Source organism: Staurois parvus, unplaced genomic scaffold (genome assembly GCF_062004578.1).
Source record: "Staurois parvus isolate SC_StPar_1 unplaced genomic scaffold, SC_StPar_1.0 ptg000145l, whole genome shotgun sequence".
In the NCBI taxonomy this organism is placed as follows: Eukaryota; Metazoa; Chordata; class Amphibia; order Anura; family Ranidae; genus Staurois; species Staurois parvus.
The window spans coordinates 16,753,328-16,769,715 of NW_028317941.1; the positions used below are offsets into that span (position 1 = coordinate 16,753,328).

General features: G+C 40.9%; 1 protein-coding gene across 1 annotated transcript in view; it reads right to left on the bottom strand.

The window, feature by feature from the left end:
* Window positions 1-16,388, bottom strand: part of MID1 (midline 1) — a 276,740-nt gene that overhangs the window by 85,602 nt on the left and 174,750 nt on the right. Inside the window, exon 4 of the mRNA XM_089673900.1 lies at window positions 4,414-4,521. Coding sequence (XP_089530026.1) covers window positions 4,414-4,521 — 108 coding nt within the window. The remainder of the gene's footprint in view (window positions 1-4,413; window positions 4,522-16,388) is intronic.

Sequence of the window (16,388 nt, forward strand, 5' to 3'; positions counted from 1 at the left end):
CATTGTGTTCTGTGCTCTATGCTGCAAGTGAAATAATCTGGATGACTGCATCACGCTCTACAAGACATGCTGTGTTACAAGCAGTGGACTGATGAGCTCTGCATGTTTTGCTTTATGATACACGGTTTAGAATTCTGTGGTGTATATTATATACTCCATATCAATGCAATATGTACAGTGAGGAACAGAAGTATTTGAACACCCTGCGATTTTGCAAGTTCTCCCACTTAGAAATCATGGAGGGATCTGAAATTCACATTGTAGGTGCATTCCCACTCTGACAGAATTAAAAAACAAATTCAGGAAATTACATTGTATGATTTTTAAAGAATTTATTTGTCTTGCACTGCTGAACATAAGTATTTGAACACCTGAGAAAATCAGTGTTAACATTTGGTACAGAAGCCTTTGTTTGCAATTACAGAGGTCAAACGTTTCCTGTAGTTCTTGACCAGGTTTGCACACACTGCAACAGGGATTTTGGCCCACTCCTCCACACAGCTCTCCTCTAGATCTGTCAGGTTTCGGGGCTGTCGCTGAGCAACACAGAGTTTCAGCTCCCTCCTAAGATGTTCTATTGGATTTAGGTCTGGAGACTAGCTAGGCCACTCCAGAACCTTGATCTGCTTCTTACGGAGCCAATACATGGTTATCCTGGCTGTGTGCTTCGGGTCGTTGTCATGTTGGAAGACCCAGCCACGACCCATCTTCAATGCTCTGACTGAGGGAATGAGGTTGTTGCTCAAAATCTCATAATAAATGGCCCCATTTATCCTCTCCTTAATACAGTGCAGTCGCCCTGTCCCCTTCGCAGAAAAGCACCCCCAAAGAATGATGTTACCACCCCCATGCTTCACAGTTGGGATGGTGTTCTTGGGATGCAAATCATCCTTTTTCCTCTAAACACGACGAGTGAAGTTTAGACCAAAAAGTTCTACTTTGGTCTCATCTGACCACATGACTTTCTCCCATGCCTCCTCTGGATCATCCAGATGGTCATTGGCAAACTTCAGATGGGCCTGGACATGTGATGACTTGAGCAGGGGAACCTTCTGTGCAATGCATGATTTGAAACCATGACGGCATAGTGTTCTACCGACAGTGACCTTTGAAACTGTGGTCCCAGCTCTCTTCATGTCATTGACCAGCTCCTCCCTTGTAGTTATGGGCTGATTCCTCACCTTTCTTGTCATCAGTGATACCCCACGATGTGAGATCTTGCATGGAGCCCCAGTCCGAGGGAGACTGACAGTCGTCTTTAGCCTCTTCCATTTTCTAACAATTGCTCCAACAGTTGATCTATTTTCACCAAGCTGCTTGGCAATTGTCCCGTAGCCCTTTCCAGCCTTGTGGAGGTCCACAATTTTGTCTCTGGTGTCTTTTGACAGCTCTTTGGTCTTGCCCACGCTAGTAGTTGGAGTCTGACTGACTGTGGGGTGGACAGGTGTCTTTAAAGAGCTCAGACAGGTGCTACTAAGTTAGATTAATGAGTGGAGTAGAGGTGGACTTTTTAAAGGCACAGTAACAGGTCTTTGAGAGCCAGAATTCTTGCTGTTTCTTTGATGTTGAAATACGTATGTTAAGCAGTGCAAGACAAATAAATTCTTTAAAAATCATACAATGTGATTTCCTGATTTTTTTTTTTTATTCTGTCTCTCAGAGTGGGAATGCACCTACACTGTGAATTTCAGACCCCTCCATGATTTCTAAGTGGGAGAACTTGCAAAATCGCAGGGTGTTCAAATACTTCTGTTCCTCACTGTATGCCTTGATATACACTACATACCCAACTGCTGTTCACTGAGATATAAGTTACATTTCTCAGACCTTTGAACGCTGTAGACTGTGTTATAAACTCACACCATTAGGAATCTTTAGCAATGTGCAATTTCCCATTCTATGAACAGTTACATTTTATGCTAGAAAGAAAAGAAGAAAAATACTGCATATATAGGCATTGGCTGGCAGGATTGTGGGTGGTGTATATGTGTGACCTAGCATTCTCACATACACACGTGGAGAAGTTCAAGGATTTCTGTCTGTTATTGGCAAAACAAACTTTTTGGACTTTTCTGATCCTAATCGTTTCTGGTCTAGGTCTTGGAGCCCGGAGGCTTTGTAGAGCTTTTGGTGGAATGAAGCCTTCATCCCTGAGTTCACATCTTACCCATTAGTCAGACCTCAGTAATTAGTCTCAGCCATCTTTATATATGTGAGCTGACTGATGCTCAGGGCTCTCTTTGCTGTAAGGGTGTACAGCTGGGTGAAAAGGTTGACTTCTGATATTTTGTTTGTTTTTTGGACTTGATGTACAAAACACTCTTGCATTGAAAAGCTCTGCCTGAATAAAACTGCAGGACAAACCTGCTTTAAATTGTTCCAGGCTGTCCCAGTCTCATGCCACTATCTGTTATGCAAGTAAAATATATATATTTGCTGGAAAAATTGTACAGTTGCTTGGCTTAATCCTTTTTGTGTGTACTCATATGGGACTTTTGAAGTAAAGATTTTTGTTTGCATCAAGAGGATATCTCACTCTCTTTTTGTATAATATAGGCAGAAATATAGGAGCCCGCTATCTATGAGATTATCCAGTTGTAGTTTTAAAAGATTATAAAGTTGACACTAGTGACCCAAATATATATATATATATATATATATATATATATATACATATACATACATATATACACACACAGTACATGTATGTAAATACAATATACTACATGAATCACAGTTACTGCACTTACATATGAAATTAATTCATTGCTATTAACTATTTCCATACCGGGCACTTTTACCCCCTTCCTGCCCAAGCCATTTTTCAGCTTTCAGCGCTCTCACACTTTGAATGACAATTGCGCAGTCATACAACATTGTACTCAAACTAAAATGTTATCATTTTCTTCACACAACTATTTGGTGGTATTTAATCACCAATGGGGGTTTTATTTTTTGCTAAATAAACAAGAAAAAAGACAGAAAATTTTGAAAAAAAACAAAAAACAAAACAAAACAAAAAAAAAAAAAAACATGTTTTTCTTTGTTTCGGTTATAAAAGTTTGCAAATATATAATTGTTCTTCATAAATTTAGGTCAAGATGTATTCTGCCACATGTCTTTGGTGAAAATAACCCAAATTAGTATGTAATATTTAGTTTGTAGGAAATTATAGAGTTCACAAACTATGGGATATATCTTTTTTGCAAAGTAGACAGTCCGACATATTTCATAAGAGGCATGGCGAGTTTTTCAAAGTTGTATTTTTTTGTCATAATTTTTCGGAAAATGAAAAAAAAATATTTTCACTATTTTTTTTTTTTTACATATGGTAACCAGTGCAGTACAGCGTCATCATATAATTGGCATGGCGGTGATCAGGGACACTAACTGGTGACAGTATGAAAAAAAATATATACATTTTTTTTAAATTTTTTTTATTATTGTTAATTTTTATTAAATTTTTTTCTTTTTTTAAAGATTTTTTTTTATATTTCACTATGACCAAAGTAGTATAATGTTACCATAGTAACATTGTACTACTTTGGGGAAGTGATCAGAATTTTTTTTTTTTTTTTACACAATTTGCTTATAGCCAAGAATTACTTTGCTATAAGCAAGCATTTACCTGAATGACATCGATTCATTCAGGGTTTTTTTTTTTTTCTGAGCTTAGCTGTGATTTGGCCACGGCAAATCACATGACACAGCTGGGCTGTGATTGGCCCAGCTTGTGCATGTGATCACTGTGACCATTCACAGCTGGCCACACTAGTATACAATGGATGGCATGAATGAAGCCATCCATTGTATACAACTGTCATGTGACCTGCTGTGATTGGTCACAGCAGGTCACATGGTACCGGCAACGGGGCCGGTACTCAGATCTGTCATCGGCCGTGTACCTCGGACACGGCCGGTGACAGATCGCGCCGCTGCGCAGCTCTGCAGGCGCGCAAACTGTGCATGCCCAGGAGGACGCCGAACACTGAAGGATTTTGCCGGCCGCCAAGCGGCCATTGGCCGGGCAGCTAATGGTTAAAGCAGAACTTCAGGTAATCTTTTTTTCATTTTGGACACAGCCTATCTGATGGGAGATTTCCCTTTACTTCCTGTCCAATAGCCAAACAGAAACTTAGAGGAAATCCCTGCAAAATTAAAGGGAATTTCTTGGGGACCCCAAGGTCATCAAAACTAGTGTTCCCACAGGAAGATGTCCCCTCTAACTTTTCTGGGGACAGCCCAAAATTTGAGATTTTCTTTTACTTTTACTTTCAATGATAATGGTAAACCGGACAAATAGAGAGGGTCAATCTCCTTAACCGGGGCACAGACAGCAATAAATACTAACAGGGGTTCTAATCCATCTCCTTTCTATCCAAAACTATTATAATTTAAAGGGTTTACATTTACCTTTCCTTCTTTAATTTTTGTTCCAATAATTTGTCTTCTCTGTTGAATAATTTCAATTAGTTGATCACTCTCCTCCATGAGTTTCGCTTCTTGACGTGATGCATTCACCTGAATAAGAAAATAATGGGAAAATGTCACACTGTCACAATAATAGAGCATTAGCTGTGCAACTAATGTGAAGAGCTGTATAAAGAGCATTTAATAATAAATAAATCTTCTAGTTATATCTTGTAATTAACTGTTTAATTGTGGGCCCTATTTAATTCTTTATTTTACGTAACTGAAAACATGTCAGAAGAGAACATGTCAGACATACTTCCGTATGCCCCTTGATACCCATGTGACAGCACTGAGGCCTTTCCATTAGCCATTCAAGACAGGAACACTGCATCGTGGGTAGGAAGAGGGCCTGTCACATGCTCTCTCTCCAAAACCCAGAACTACGGGGATTTTGGCTCAGCGGCCTAGAAAGTTGGCCAAGTTTAAGCATTGGTAGGGAGTGTGAATTTTAATTTTTATGAATTTGCTTTAAGGCTGCTATGGTAATATATGCCTAAGAGGACATTACATTAATCATGTTCATACATCATGCGTTGACATGATTTGTGTGTGTGAAGAAATCTATAAAAACGGGTTTAATTAGTTTATACTGCTATTGAAAGCATCTAAGTGTCTTGACCAAGGATTTCTACCTTTATGAAACTTGATTAGAGAGAACACAAATGCCTTGTCTAGACGAAGTTATGAATGTGAAGGTCAGTTGCTTAGCTCAGTATATTTACAGTGCAAAGGTCCAAATTCCAGCTTCTATCTACATCCTAAGCTGCACCCATCCTCAAGCATTTCCCTGTACAGTTACCATAAGCAGGCAAAAAAGGAACAGAACTGTTACAAATCGAAAACCCAGTATAAACACATGTCATCATTACTCAAAACATGCATGTACGGTAAATGTCAAAAATGTTTATGCAATAACATATAGACTATAAAATAAATAAGTAAATAACCTCTCCGATTTGTTATTCCATACTTACATCAGGTTTGTTTCATGGATGCATTACTACGTTTATAGTATAACATATACCTGACACCTGACATTTTAGTGGGTTATGAAATTTATATACGTATCTGTAAACACTGCTTAGGATGCACAACTGCAGCTTCAAATTATACACTGTTCAAAAACATTTAAGGAACACTTTGAAAACACATCAAATCTCAATGGGGGAAAATATCATGCTGGATATCTATGGACTGGGTAGTGTGCTAGGAACGTAAGGATGCCCCATCGTTTGATGGAAATGAAAATTATCACCCTACAGAGGACTGAATTCAAAGACACTCCGAAAATCAAAGTGAAAAAATGATGCAGCTGTCTAGTCCATTTTACTGAAATTTCATTGTAGCAACTCAAAATGGTACTCAGTAGTATGGCCCCCACGTGCTTGTATGCATACCTGACAACGTCGGGGCATGCTCCTAATGAGATGATGGATGGTGTCCTGGGGTATTTCCTCCCAGATCTGGACCAGGGCAGTCTGAGGTGTAACCTGGCGTCGTCGGATGGACCGAAACATAATATCCCAGAGGTGTTCTTTTGGATTTAGGTCAGGCGAGCATGGGGGCCATTCAATGGTATCAATTCCTTCATCCTCCAGGAACTGCCTGCATACCCTCGCCATATGAGGCCCGGGCATTGTCGTGCACCAGGAGGAACCCAGGACCCACTGCACCAGTGTAGAGTCTGACAATGTGTCCAAGGATTTCATCCCAATACCCAATGTCAGTTAGGGTCCCATTGTCTAGCCTGTAGAGGTCTGTGTGTCCCTCCATGGATATGCCTCCCCAGACCATCAATGATCCACCACCAAAATAGTCATGCTGAATGATGTTACAGGCAGCATAACATTCTCCACAGCTTCTCCAGACCCTTTCACATCAGTTACATGTGCTCAGGGTGAACCTGCTCTCATCTGTGAAAATCATAGGGCACCAACGGCGGACCGGCCAATTCTGGTGTTCAATGGCAAACACCAATCAAGCTCTATGGTGCCAGGCAACGAGCACAGGGCCCATTAGAGGATGTCAGGCCCTCAGGCCACTCTCATGAAGTCTGTTTCTGATTGTTTGGTCAGAGACGTTCAGACCAGTGGTCTGCTGAAGGTAATTTTGTAGGGCTCTGGCAGTGCTTATGCTGTCCTTCCTTCTACAAACGAGCAGATATCAGTCCTGCTGATGGGTTTTAAGACCTTCTATGGCCCTGTCCAGCTCTCCTAGAGTAACTGCCTGTCTCCTGGAATTTCCTCCATGTCTTGAGACTGTGCTGGGAGACACAGCAAACCTTCTGGCAATGGCACGTATTGATGTGCCATCCTGGAGTTGGACTGCCTGTGCAACCTCTGTAAGGTTCAGGTATTGCCTCATGCTTAGTGACACTGATCCTAGCCAAATGCAAAACTAGAGAAAAACAGACATAAAAGATGATTAGGGAAAATCTACCTGTAAAACCATTCCTATTTTGGGGGTCATCTCACTGTTGCCCATCTAGTGCACCTGTTAATTTCATTAACACCAAAGCAGCTGAAACTGATTAACAACCCCCTCTGCTACTTAACTGACCAGATCAATATCCCAGAACTTTAATTGAGCTGATGCTATACTCTGATTAAAAAGCGTTCCTTTAATTTTTGACTTCTTACTTTTTTACTATCTTTCACTGCCAAATCTGGCACTTTTTGTGGAAGAGGAGGGAGCGGGTACCTGGTTTTGACAGGTACCCACTCCCACTTCCGGTCAGATGCTCCGCGGAAATCTGAGCCACAGGTTCGGCCTCCCTCCCACAAAACATTCTGGGCCAGTTCACAGAAGACTGCGGGACCATTCACACAACGGAAGGCTTCACTGCCGGTTTCCCTTACTTAAGATGCTGACTCCTGCACCCAAAGCCAACTGAAGAATCAGCCCGGGTGAGCACATCGCTGGATTTGTGGACAGGTAAGTGTCCTTATAATAAAAGTCAGCATCTACATCAGATTTGTAGCTGCTGACTTTTATTTTTTTGTGTAGAGCCTAGAGCTCTGCTTTAAGGTGTTACTAAACCCACAACAGTAAAATCAGTCTGTATATGCAGTAAAGCATGCTTGTTATATTCACTGTGGAACCTAAGGGGTTAATCCTTTGTATTGTATAAAAAGGCTGTTTGATCCTTTCTTCTCTGCCCCTCTTGTTGAAATGACCACCTGATACAGACTGAATCCGTGGTCACAAGCACATGCTCAGTTTATTGTGTATTGCTAGAGAGGTTTTTTTTTTTTTCTTGGGAGGGTGCACGTGATCAGCACAGGGCCAATCAGCACTGTGCAGACAGATGGTCAGGGGTTTCACATCCTCCAAGAGCAGAAAGAAAACTCCTCCTACAAGCTTTAACCAGTGTTCTGCTGAAGTCACAAGACTGCTCTAACTGCTGATGAGAAAAAGTATTTAGCAGTTTATATTTACTAAAATAATTGCATTTCCATATTGTGTGTACCGTGAGAGACCAGACAGAGTGAATGCAGAGACCTGGATTTAGTAACACTTTAAGGCATAGTAAATATGTGGCACAGAATTTTAGGAAGTACATGTGTGGGGATCATCACAAAGTAAGTTTACAAACAAAGATTGTTCAGATAATAGTAACATGTTAGAAATATATGAAATACAATGTGGAAATGAAAACATGATTTTTCATTTTGCCCACAGATACGCTTTTTGTCAAACTCTTCTCTTTCTGAATTTTCTCTTTTGTCTATTGTGACAGTGCTATGCTCTGCCATGGTGTTGGACAATGTATACAGCACACAGGGTTCCCTCAGAAGCAGATTGATTTATGTCAAATATCTGTTCTGAGCAAAGAAAATTAGGGTTTTTCAGTTTTGTTCTGTTTTTTTAATCCCCAAATTGGGTTTTGAACTCCAGAGGCTTTGAAGAGCTTTGGAAGGGAAGACGCCTCTAACCCTAGGTCCAGGTCTTACCAGAGACCAAGAATCTGAGTGTGTAGGTATGCACAGCCATTATAGTCAACAAGCTAGCAGTGATTTGGGGCTCAAGCCAGGAGACAGGAGGTCCCCTGCCCAAAAGTCAGGAAGTGGGTCAAATCAGCAGGGAGCCGTAATAAAACAGAAAGTGCAAGAGGTACAGAGTGTTGTACGTGAGTACAGTGCTGCAGAAAGATGGACTGAGGAACCAGACAGGTCTACTCAGATTGTAAGCTCAAAAGAGCAGGGCCCTTGAACCTCTCGTATATTGTTTTGTTACTGTATTGTCTCATGTACTGTCCCCCACTATATTGTACAGCGCTGAGCAAACTTTTTGGCGCTATATAAACACTGTATAATAATAATGATAATCTTGAGACCTGAGCAGTGGTACTGCAAGAAGAAACCATGAGGCTAAAAAACTATTTGCTTTTGTGTATTGAAACTGTGTTGGAAACCCCTGCGAGGGTGATGCTAAAGTTACTTTTGAATTTTTACTTTTCCTTTAAATAAATAAAAGTGGACCATCAAGCCCTGGCTGGTTTGAACTCATTGGGAGTTATTTATTAAAGTTGGAGAGTTAAAAATCTGGTGCAGCTCTGCATAGAAACCAATCAGCTTCCAGATTTTATTACACATGGACAACCCAGATGCTAGCTATGACAGCCCATCCATCACCACTCTCCACTTCTAAAATATTAAAAATGTAAGCCACACTCCAAAGAAGAGCTACGTTTTGGAGTGCAGCTTACATTTTAGATTTTTGTTTTGAGTCTAATTTTTGCTAGCATTTTTTCACACCATAATACATTCTGCATGAGAGGCAAAGCAAACAGGACACAGTGCACTTGCGGATTTTGCTCCTGAAAAAGCAGATTTATTTGCTAGTCCAGTGCAGTAAACCATGGAAGGAAATACTGCTCAGGTAGGCATGTGCTCAGCATATGCATGTTGAGCCTTCATATCCAAAGGAGCGTGTGTTTAAAAGGTTATATTTTGTGTGTGCGTCTGCACAGGATTCCTCTCTCATTTATTACCTTAATATTTTAAGACCTTTATACCACCCAAAAAGTAAATGAAAAATGTAGGTGTCCAAGTGAAATGAACCAGATAACTCTGTGTACTGTCATGGCTTTCTGAATATTTTCTTTGCCAGTAAACAAATTCAGCTGCAAAACTCTCACTTGTAAGTGCCACTCTGAGTCCCTGGTCATGATGACATGGTATTGAAAGTGACATGTTTACATCTACATCCATATTTCAAATGTGCCTGAGCTTTTGAAGCCTTGGGTGACCTGAAACAGAAAAGTACTAAAGAATACAAACACTTGTAAAATCAGATCCCAGACATACATATTTAAACTGGAGAAAATTCCAACAAAAGCCAAAAAATATAACAGTGAAACACTTTGCAAAGCTTGCACGTAAATGATACAGCACAAATGTAGCATACATTCTTGGGTAGGGATGAACGCATAGTTGTGCGGGTCAGAACTCATTCAAAAATTGACCAGTTTGCTATAATTTGTTGGGAATAGGAATTTCACTTCTTTAGTAGTCACCGTTTTAATATTTCAACTGCGCAAACCATTGTTTAATTAAATTAGAAAAAAAATCCAATGATCACCCATCATGATACAATTGTAGCTGTCATTTTCCACCTACAGTATAAGCCCCACTGGCTCTATAATTCAGATCACCATTACTGCATGAGCTTCCAGTTGGGGGGAGTCCACTGCCACTCTGCTCCTTAGTAAAATGATAAGTGTACTTTGCGCCAATGTTTACCAAGTCACTAATATCCCAATTTCCATTACTGGGTTCATCACTATTTAAAACAGAAACTTAATTCGAATCACCCACCAAAAATAGAATAAGGGCACCAATACAACTGTGGTGAAATGGCAAACTAAAATGAGATATTTACTGTGAGCGCCATGCTCCGTTTCTGTGCATACTTCTGTTTTTTTATATGCACTGTTCATATCCGAACAGTCATTTGCAGTAAGGGCAAAGGACGATAACGATCTTTCCTGCACAAAAGCAGGGAAACGTCTTTGTTTACATTCTGCCATAGGGAAAGGGAAAATAGGGCTTTCCCCTGAGATCTTGCAAGATATTGTAGAATCTTGCAGATCTCCCTGGAAGGCACTGAAGACATAGCCTTCCCAGGGGGCAGCTGGGAGGCAAAGACTACATCACCAATACCCAAGAAAAGGTAGTACAATATGTAGCAATCATGCACACAGAGATGGACGCGGTCATCCAGTTTGTATCTCTCTCTCAAATCAGATTCCTCCGATATCCCCCATTCCCTCTCTGTTGAGTGACATGTGGTCTGGATGATGACAGAGATCACAGGCAGCAAACTCATTGGGAGAGTGTCATGGCTATAAACCTTACTAGCTGGTGCCCCTATGTCCATAAGACTCTTGCTGGAGAAGGGATCGTAAAACCATAAACCAGCCCTCACGGAGCTTCAAAGACATTCCAGGTAATTGAAAAAACAGACTTACATTTAAAAACTCACTTTTTCATATAATTTAATATCTTCAAATAGGACAATTACATAAACATGGAGCACATATTCAGACGGCTCACTTTATGACAAGTCGCCTGGTATATTACACCCTCTAGCTAGCACATACAGGAGAGCAGAAAATTATATCTCCTTAACCATCCAAGCAGTTATCTCATATTTCATATGTAGACGTTCAGCAGAAGATTCTGTGCATTAATCTATTTGTGGATAGAATGTTATATGTACCTAGGAAAAGTTATTGGCCATAGTATAATTTGTGAAGGCTTTGGTCATAGCCTGAGCTCCCTGCCTACACAACCCCCTCCCCAAATGAGGTGATTGGTTCTCTGCTTCAGGGAGACACCCTGTGGAGTTCCTAGAAAAAGCTAAGCTAAGCTGAAGAATCTCCCTTTTAACATAGGAACTAACTTCAGAGATAAGACCCTTTTGGCTCTGAAACCTGATCTGCTTAACCCAAGGCTGACGGCAAGTACTTTATCCCTCTAACTCTTTGCTGTGCTATTGTTCTCTGCTGTATATATGTATATATATATATATATATATATATATATATATATATATATATATATATATAGGCTACATCTTTTTCTGTAAATATTTTTATATCACCCTTTTGACCTTTTAGTAATAAATGTTACTTTCTGAAAGTGTTGAACTGTTTCTAAAGCTCTTTAATGCAAACTAAGCCCCCCTGCCTCTGAAGAGCGCTACTGTGTGTGTGTTTTATACTTCGGCATATCTCTGCCTGTGGTGACAGTGGTATAGCGGTGATTATTCAAACATCATAGTGTTATTGCTGATATTGCCGAGTTTCCTCTTTCTCTGTACAAAAAGGAGGTGGTGGCAGTGTGAAGGGTTAATTGCGTAATTAACCTGACCCAGTAACAGTCGCTCTCAGGCTGAAGGTACACAGGTTGTGGTCCATTAACTGGAAAATCTGTGTGCAGGGTGCAGCTAGGTGTGGCATTGTTACGCACGTGACAGCACGGTTTTAGATTGGCTAGTCCTTTGGTCACGAGTTTGATAAGAAGGGCTGGGGTCTGACGCAGCGATCGTCACACAATATACCTAAGAAAAGGTAGTACAATATATAAACAGGTAAGTTTGCAATGAAAGATTTTATTTCACGTGATTACAGATCAGCACGCACCTGTGGTTTTTATTGGGGGGGGGGGGTTGCTTTAGGCTATATCACACAGGCATATGTGCACCTGTATCCCACTACTGTTGTGCTGTATGTAAGTGACTTCAACTATACAAAACCTCAATAAAATGTGATAAAACCACAATCACTATATGTGAAAAGTTATTAACACCACATGTAAACATATTTTAATAAACCCATCCTTAAAATGTCTTGTCTGGAATGCCACCCCCAAGTCCCTCACCATGTCACACACAGCCTCTTACCAAAATAAGAACCCAAATTATAGCTAGTTCTTAAAAACTCAGGGGTGTATGGACCTTAAGGCGATGCATCACCCAACAGAGAGCTCCAGAGCACACCAGAGGGAGACCGAACTGTAGATCTCTTCCAATCCAACAATGACAGCCTGGCAAAGGAAACAGATGACAGCCTCCAATAGTGTAAAACCGCTTGGTTTATTGGAAAAAACTATGTATCTACTTACAATATATCCAGCATAATGCACATAATGCATACGCATCAGTACGCACATGTGCATCAGTAAACAGCACCGCTAGTACCAGCTCCAGTGTGCATGATGATGTCAACACAGACTCCGCCCAATGTACGTTTCATCCGAAAAGGATGTTTTCATATGTGCAACGATAATCTCGTGTAAACACCAATGTTTGTGATTATACTAGCATGGACATATTTTCCCAAACACAACACTTGCGCATTAGGGAAAATACCTCTATGTGTGTGCAATCGCATGCACCAGTGGTAACACAAAATTACAGGCACACCGCATATTTTGTAATATAGTAATATGGACAGAAATACACCACAGCTGAGACTTCTTGGTGCTGTAAATACAGGCATATTTTATATTGTATAGCCAAACGCCATACTTACGATCGTGTGCATGTAGCCTTAAACTGGCCAGCCAAAGGTGAAAATCAAGCATCCTCATTGACTGGAGCTATACTGAATATAAGCTAGGATGGTTAGTCTCATCCTAGCTTAAATTCAGGACTGCTGTGACAGGGGACAGCACACTGCACGTGTGCTGATTTGTGGATGAGCAAAACAGCAGTTCCACATTTCTCACTGTGATGATGGGGGCACGTTCAGCGTTCCATACATCCTAGCTTATATGCAGGATAGAGCCGATCAATGTGGACCCCATTTTTGTAAGTCAGGCTTTGCAGAAGCTTCATTTGGCGTGGCAGTTAAAGAATATGTAAACCCAACATTTCATATTCCTGATAAGTGCCTGCTGTACTTGAAAATTAATCCTGTTCTCAGAGTTGCATCCTTTACATAAAGTCCCTGGTGTTCCTGCCAGTCCCTCTGCTCTCCTATTAAAAACTGACTACACTAGGCAGGGGAACACACAGTGGTCAGTTTTCTAGCTGTGATGGGAACTCAGAAGGGCCTCCCCCAATGATCAGGCTTGTCATGACAGCATCCCCCCTCCCTTCCGTGGCCATTCACTAGGAAGACTAGTGTACTGAAGTGAAGTTTCTCTTCCCCTAGCTCTTATGCAGCTAAGAACAGAGAGAATGTGATCACTTATAAAAAAGGGGAAAAAAGGTATGTATAATGTTTTTTTTATCTATACACAAATGTTTTGCCTTTCATTTCTCTTATAAACTGAATGGGCTGTTTTACAAGGTGAGGATTTACATATCCTTTAAACAAAACTGCATTTTTCTAAAATGCTCCATGATTTCTAACCTACTGGGCCCCTTGACTGCACTGCAAATTTTATTATAAACGAACCCTTTATAGATCACCTCCCTTTAATTGAGGCTTGTGCCTCTATCTCAGGCTTGAAAATTAAACTCTGGTGTCTGCTTTTTAACTTTTGCATAATACTTTTCTTCTTCTATTGTGTTTTTTTTAAACAGGACATGCTCGACATATATAGCCTATTTTGCTTTGTGTATGTTTAACTGATTCCTTCCTCCAAAAACATTCCAACATTCTTAAAATAGCATCAGGTCAAGGAGGGATTTAGGGAAATGCCAGATTTGTCCCAAGGATTAGGAAACATCATCTATGGGAAGGAGGGGAGGGCATTCAAAAAAGGAACTACATTGAAACATTTATTGGATGGCAAAGTCTCACAATGCAATTCTCAGTTCAATGTGCAAGCTCATTAGGCCTATTGAATGTGGTTATCAACAATGTGCAAAGTACAGAAACCCTTGTCTAACCAGAATTCACATCTTCCTGATCAGTCTAGAAGTCTGACCAGCTGTTGTGGGTGACACACAACACTAAATGTCTATTATCATAACTCTCTTTCAGTGCCGAGTTTTGAAGATAAACTCTAGCCTTACCTTCAGTCTTGCAAAGTTGTCCAGGTTCCTTTTCAATATCTAAATTGCATAGACTGGCTATACATTATTCAATTTTCTTGTACAATTTTCCTTTAGATTTACCAAAACCATATAATATGAAGTCAAACCTAAACACTTTCAATTTGTAGGCAATCAGGCAGGCCCTTGCACTACAAAGGAAATTGAACACAATTGTATAATTTATGGCCAGCTTTACTCCTATTATTTCCCAGCATACTGTGAGATTTCACTGACACTGTGTGCCCATCAAGATTTGAATATTTGCGCAACTCTTCCCAAGAACCATCCTACTGCTTACATTATGGCTAAGGGGTTTTGAGGCAGGCAGCTGTGATGTTTTCAGGAAGCTATGTATACCACCCTGCTGGCCCCTTCCACTGGCTATGATCTGCCTGCACTGCGTAACGACGCACAGAGACCCACTGATAACATCACTATGTCTAAAAATAGGTATGTAATCAAAAAATATAATAGTTTTATTTAAAAATGTCCTTAGCATGGCAGGGAGGAACCAGAAAATGCAAAATATAAACTAAATAAGGGGTTAATTCACCTTTACTGACTTTTAATAAAGACATCCCCAAGCATTACAGCGTCTTCAGTACATTAACATGCAGTGCTCCTGTCAGGACCCAGGTCTGAACCTGTGACCTCGGCTATATTAGATGATGTCTCTTCTTGCTGAGCCTCCAGGGATGCTGGATAGCTCCCTGGACAATTCCTTGGATTATCTTGCCTTGAACCTAGTTTGTCTTGAACCCTTTGTTCCTTTCATGAACATCCTCTTTTAACCATGCCTTTGCACTTACTGTTTACCAGATTATTGTGCTCCCTTCAGCCAATATCTCGCTCTTGTCACTCCTGCTGCAGTCCGTATCTCTGCTACCACTTCTTGACTAAACTTCTGCTTGATCCCAAACTGGGACCACTTGTTACCGACCTTTGGCTTGTTTGCGGACTATGCTTCTGCTTGATCCCTTCCCGATATATCTGCTACTGGACCCTGGCTTGCTCACCTCTTGGTGACTCGATCCTAAGGACCATATCATGGTACTAAAATGCAGCAAATCCCATCTCCACCATCAGGAGGTCTGGTGAACACCAGTTAATGCTTAAGCATAGCGCCTCGGGTGAGCCCATGTCATCCACCAAGGTGACCTTCTGGCTGGCCAGTGGGAGCCTCTCTACTGCTATAGCTACTGGTCTCTGAACCTGACTGTGACAGCTCCATTTAGAAAAGAATGCTTACTTTTTCATATTTTAATTTCACTGCCCTCCCCTCTCCACCCTGGAGATGGCTGGACAAACCGCAAGTTAGATACTCGGCCCCGGAAAATTACGAACAAGCATTGGCTTTTCTCCCTATCAAGTCTGAGCTATTTTACAGCTTGGCATTCTGCGAGAATGAAAAAAAGTGAACGGTCTTTTATGTTTATGATGTGAGTGAGGTACTTACCAAAGAGTACTGCAGGTTATGGTCTGAGGAGTTGGGGACAGTACTGGAGAGTGGGGAAGGTAAGTAGAGATTGGCAATTTTTCCTTATACATAGGCAGGAAGAAGGGGGAATCTAAAAATAAAAATACACTCCTGGCCAAAAGTTTTGAGAAAGACAAATTAAATTACCTGCAAGGAAACACGTGCAGTGATCGTTGCTTTGCACAAAAAGGGATTCACAGATAAAGATATTGCTGCTACTAAGACTGCACCTATATCAACCATTTATCGCATCAAGAACTTCAAGGAGAGAGGTTCAATTGTTGTGATGAAGGCTTTAGGGCACCCAAGAAAGTCCAGCAAGCGTCAGGTCCGTCTCCCAAAGTTGATTCAGCTGTGGGATCGGGGCACCACCAGTGCAGAGATCAGGAATGGCAGCAGGCAGGTGTGAGTGCAACTGTATGAACAGTGAGGCAAAAACGTTTGG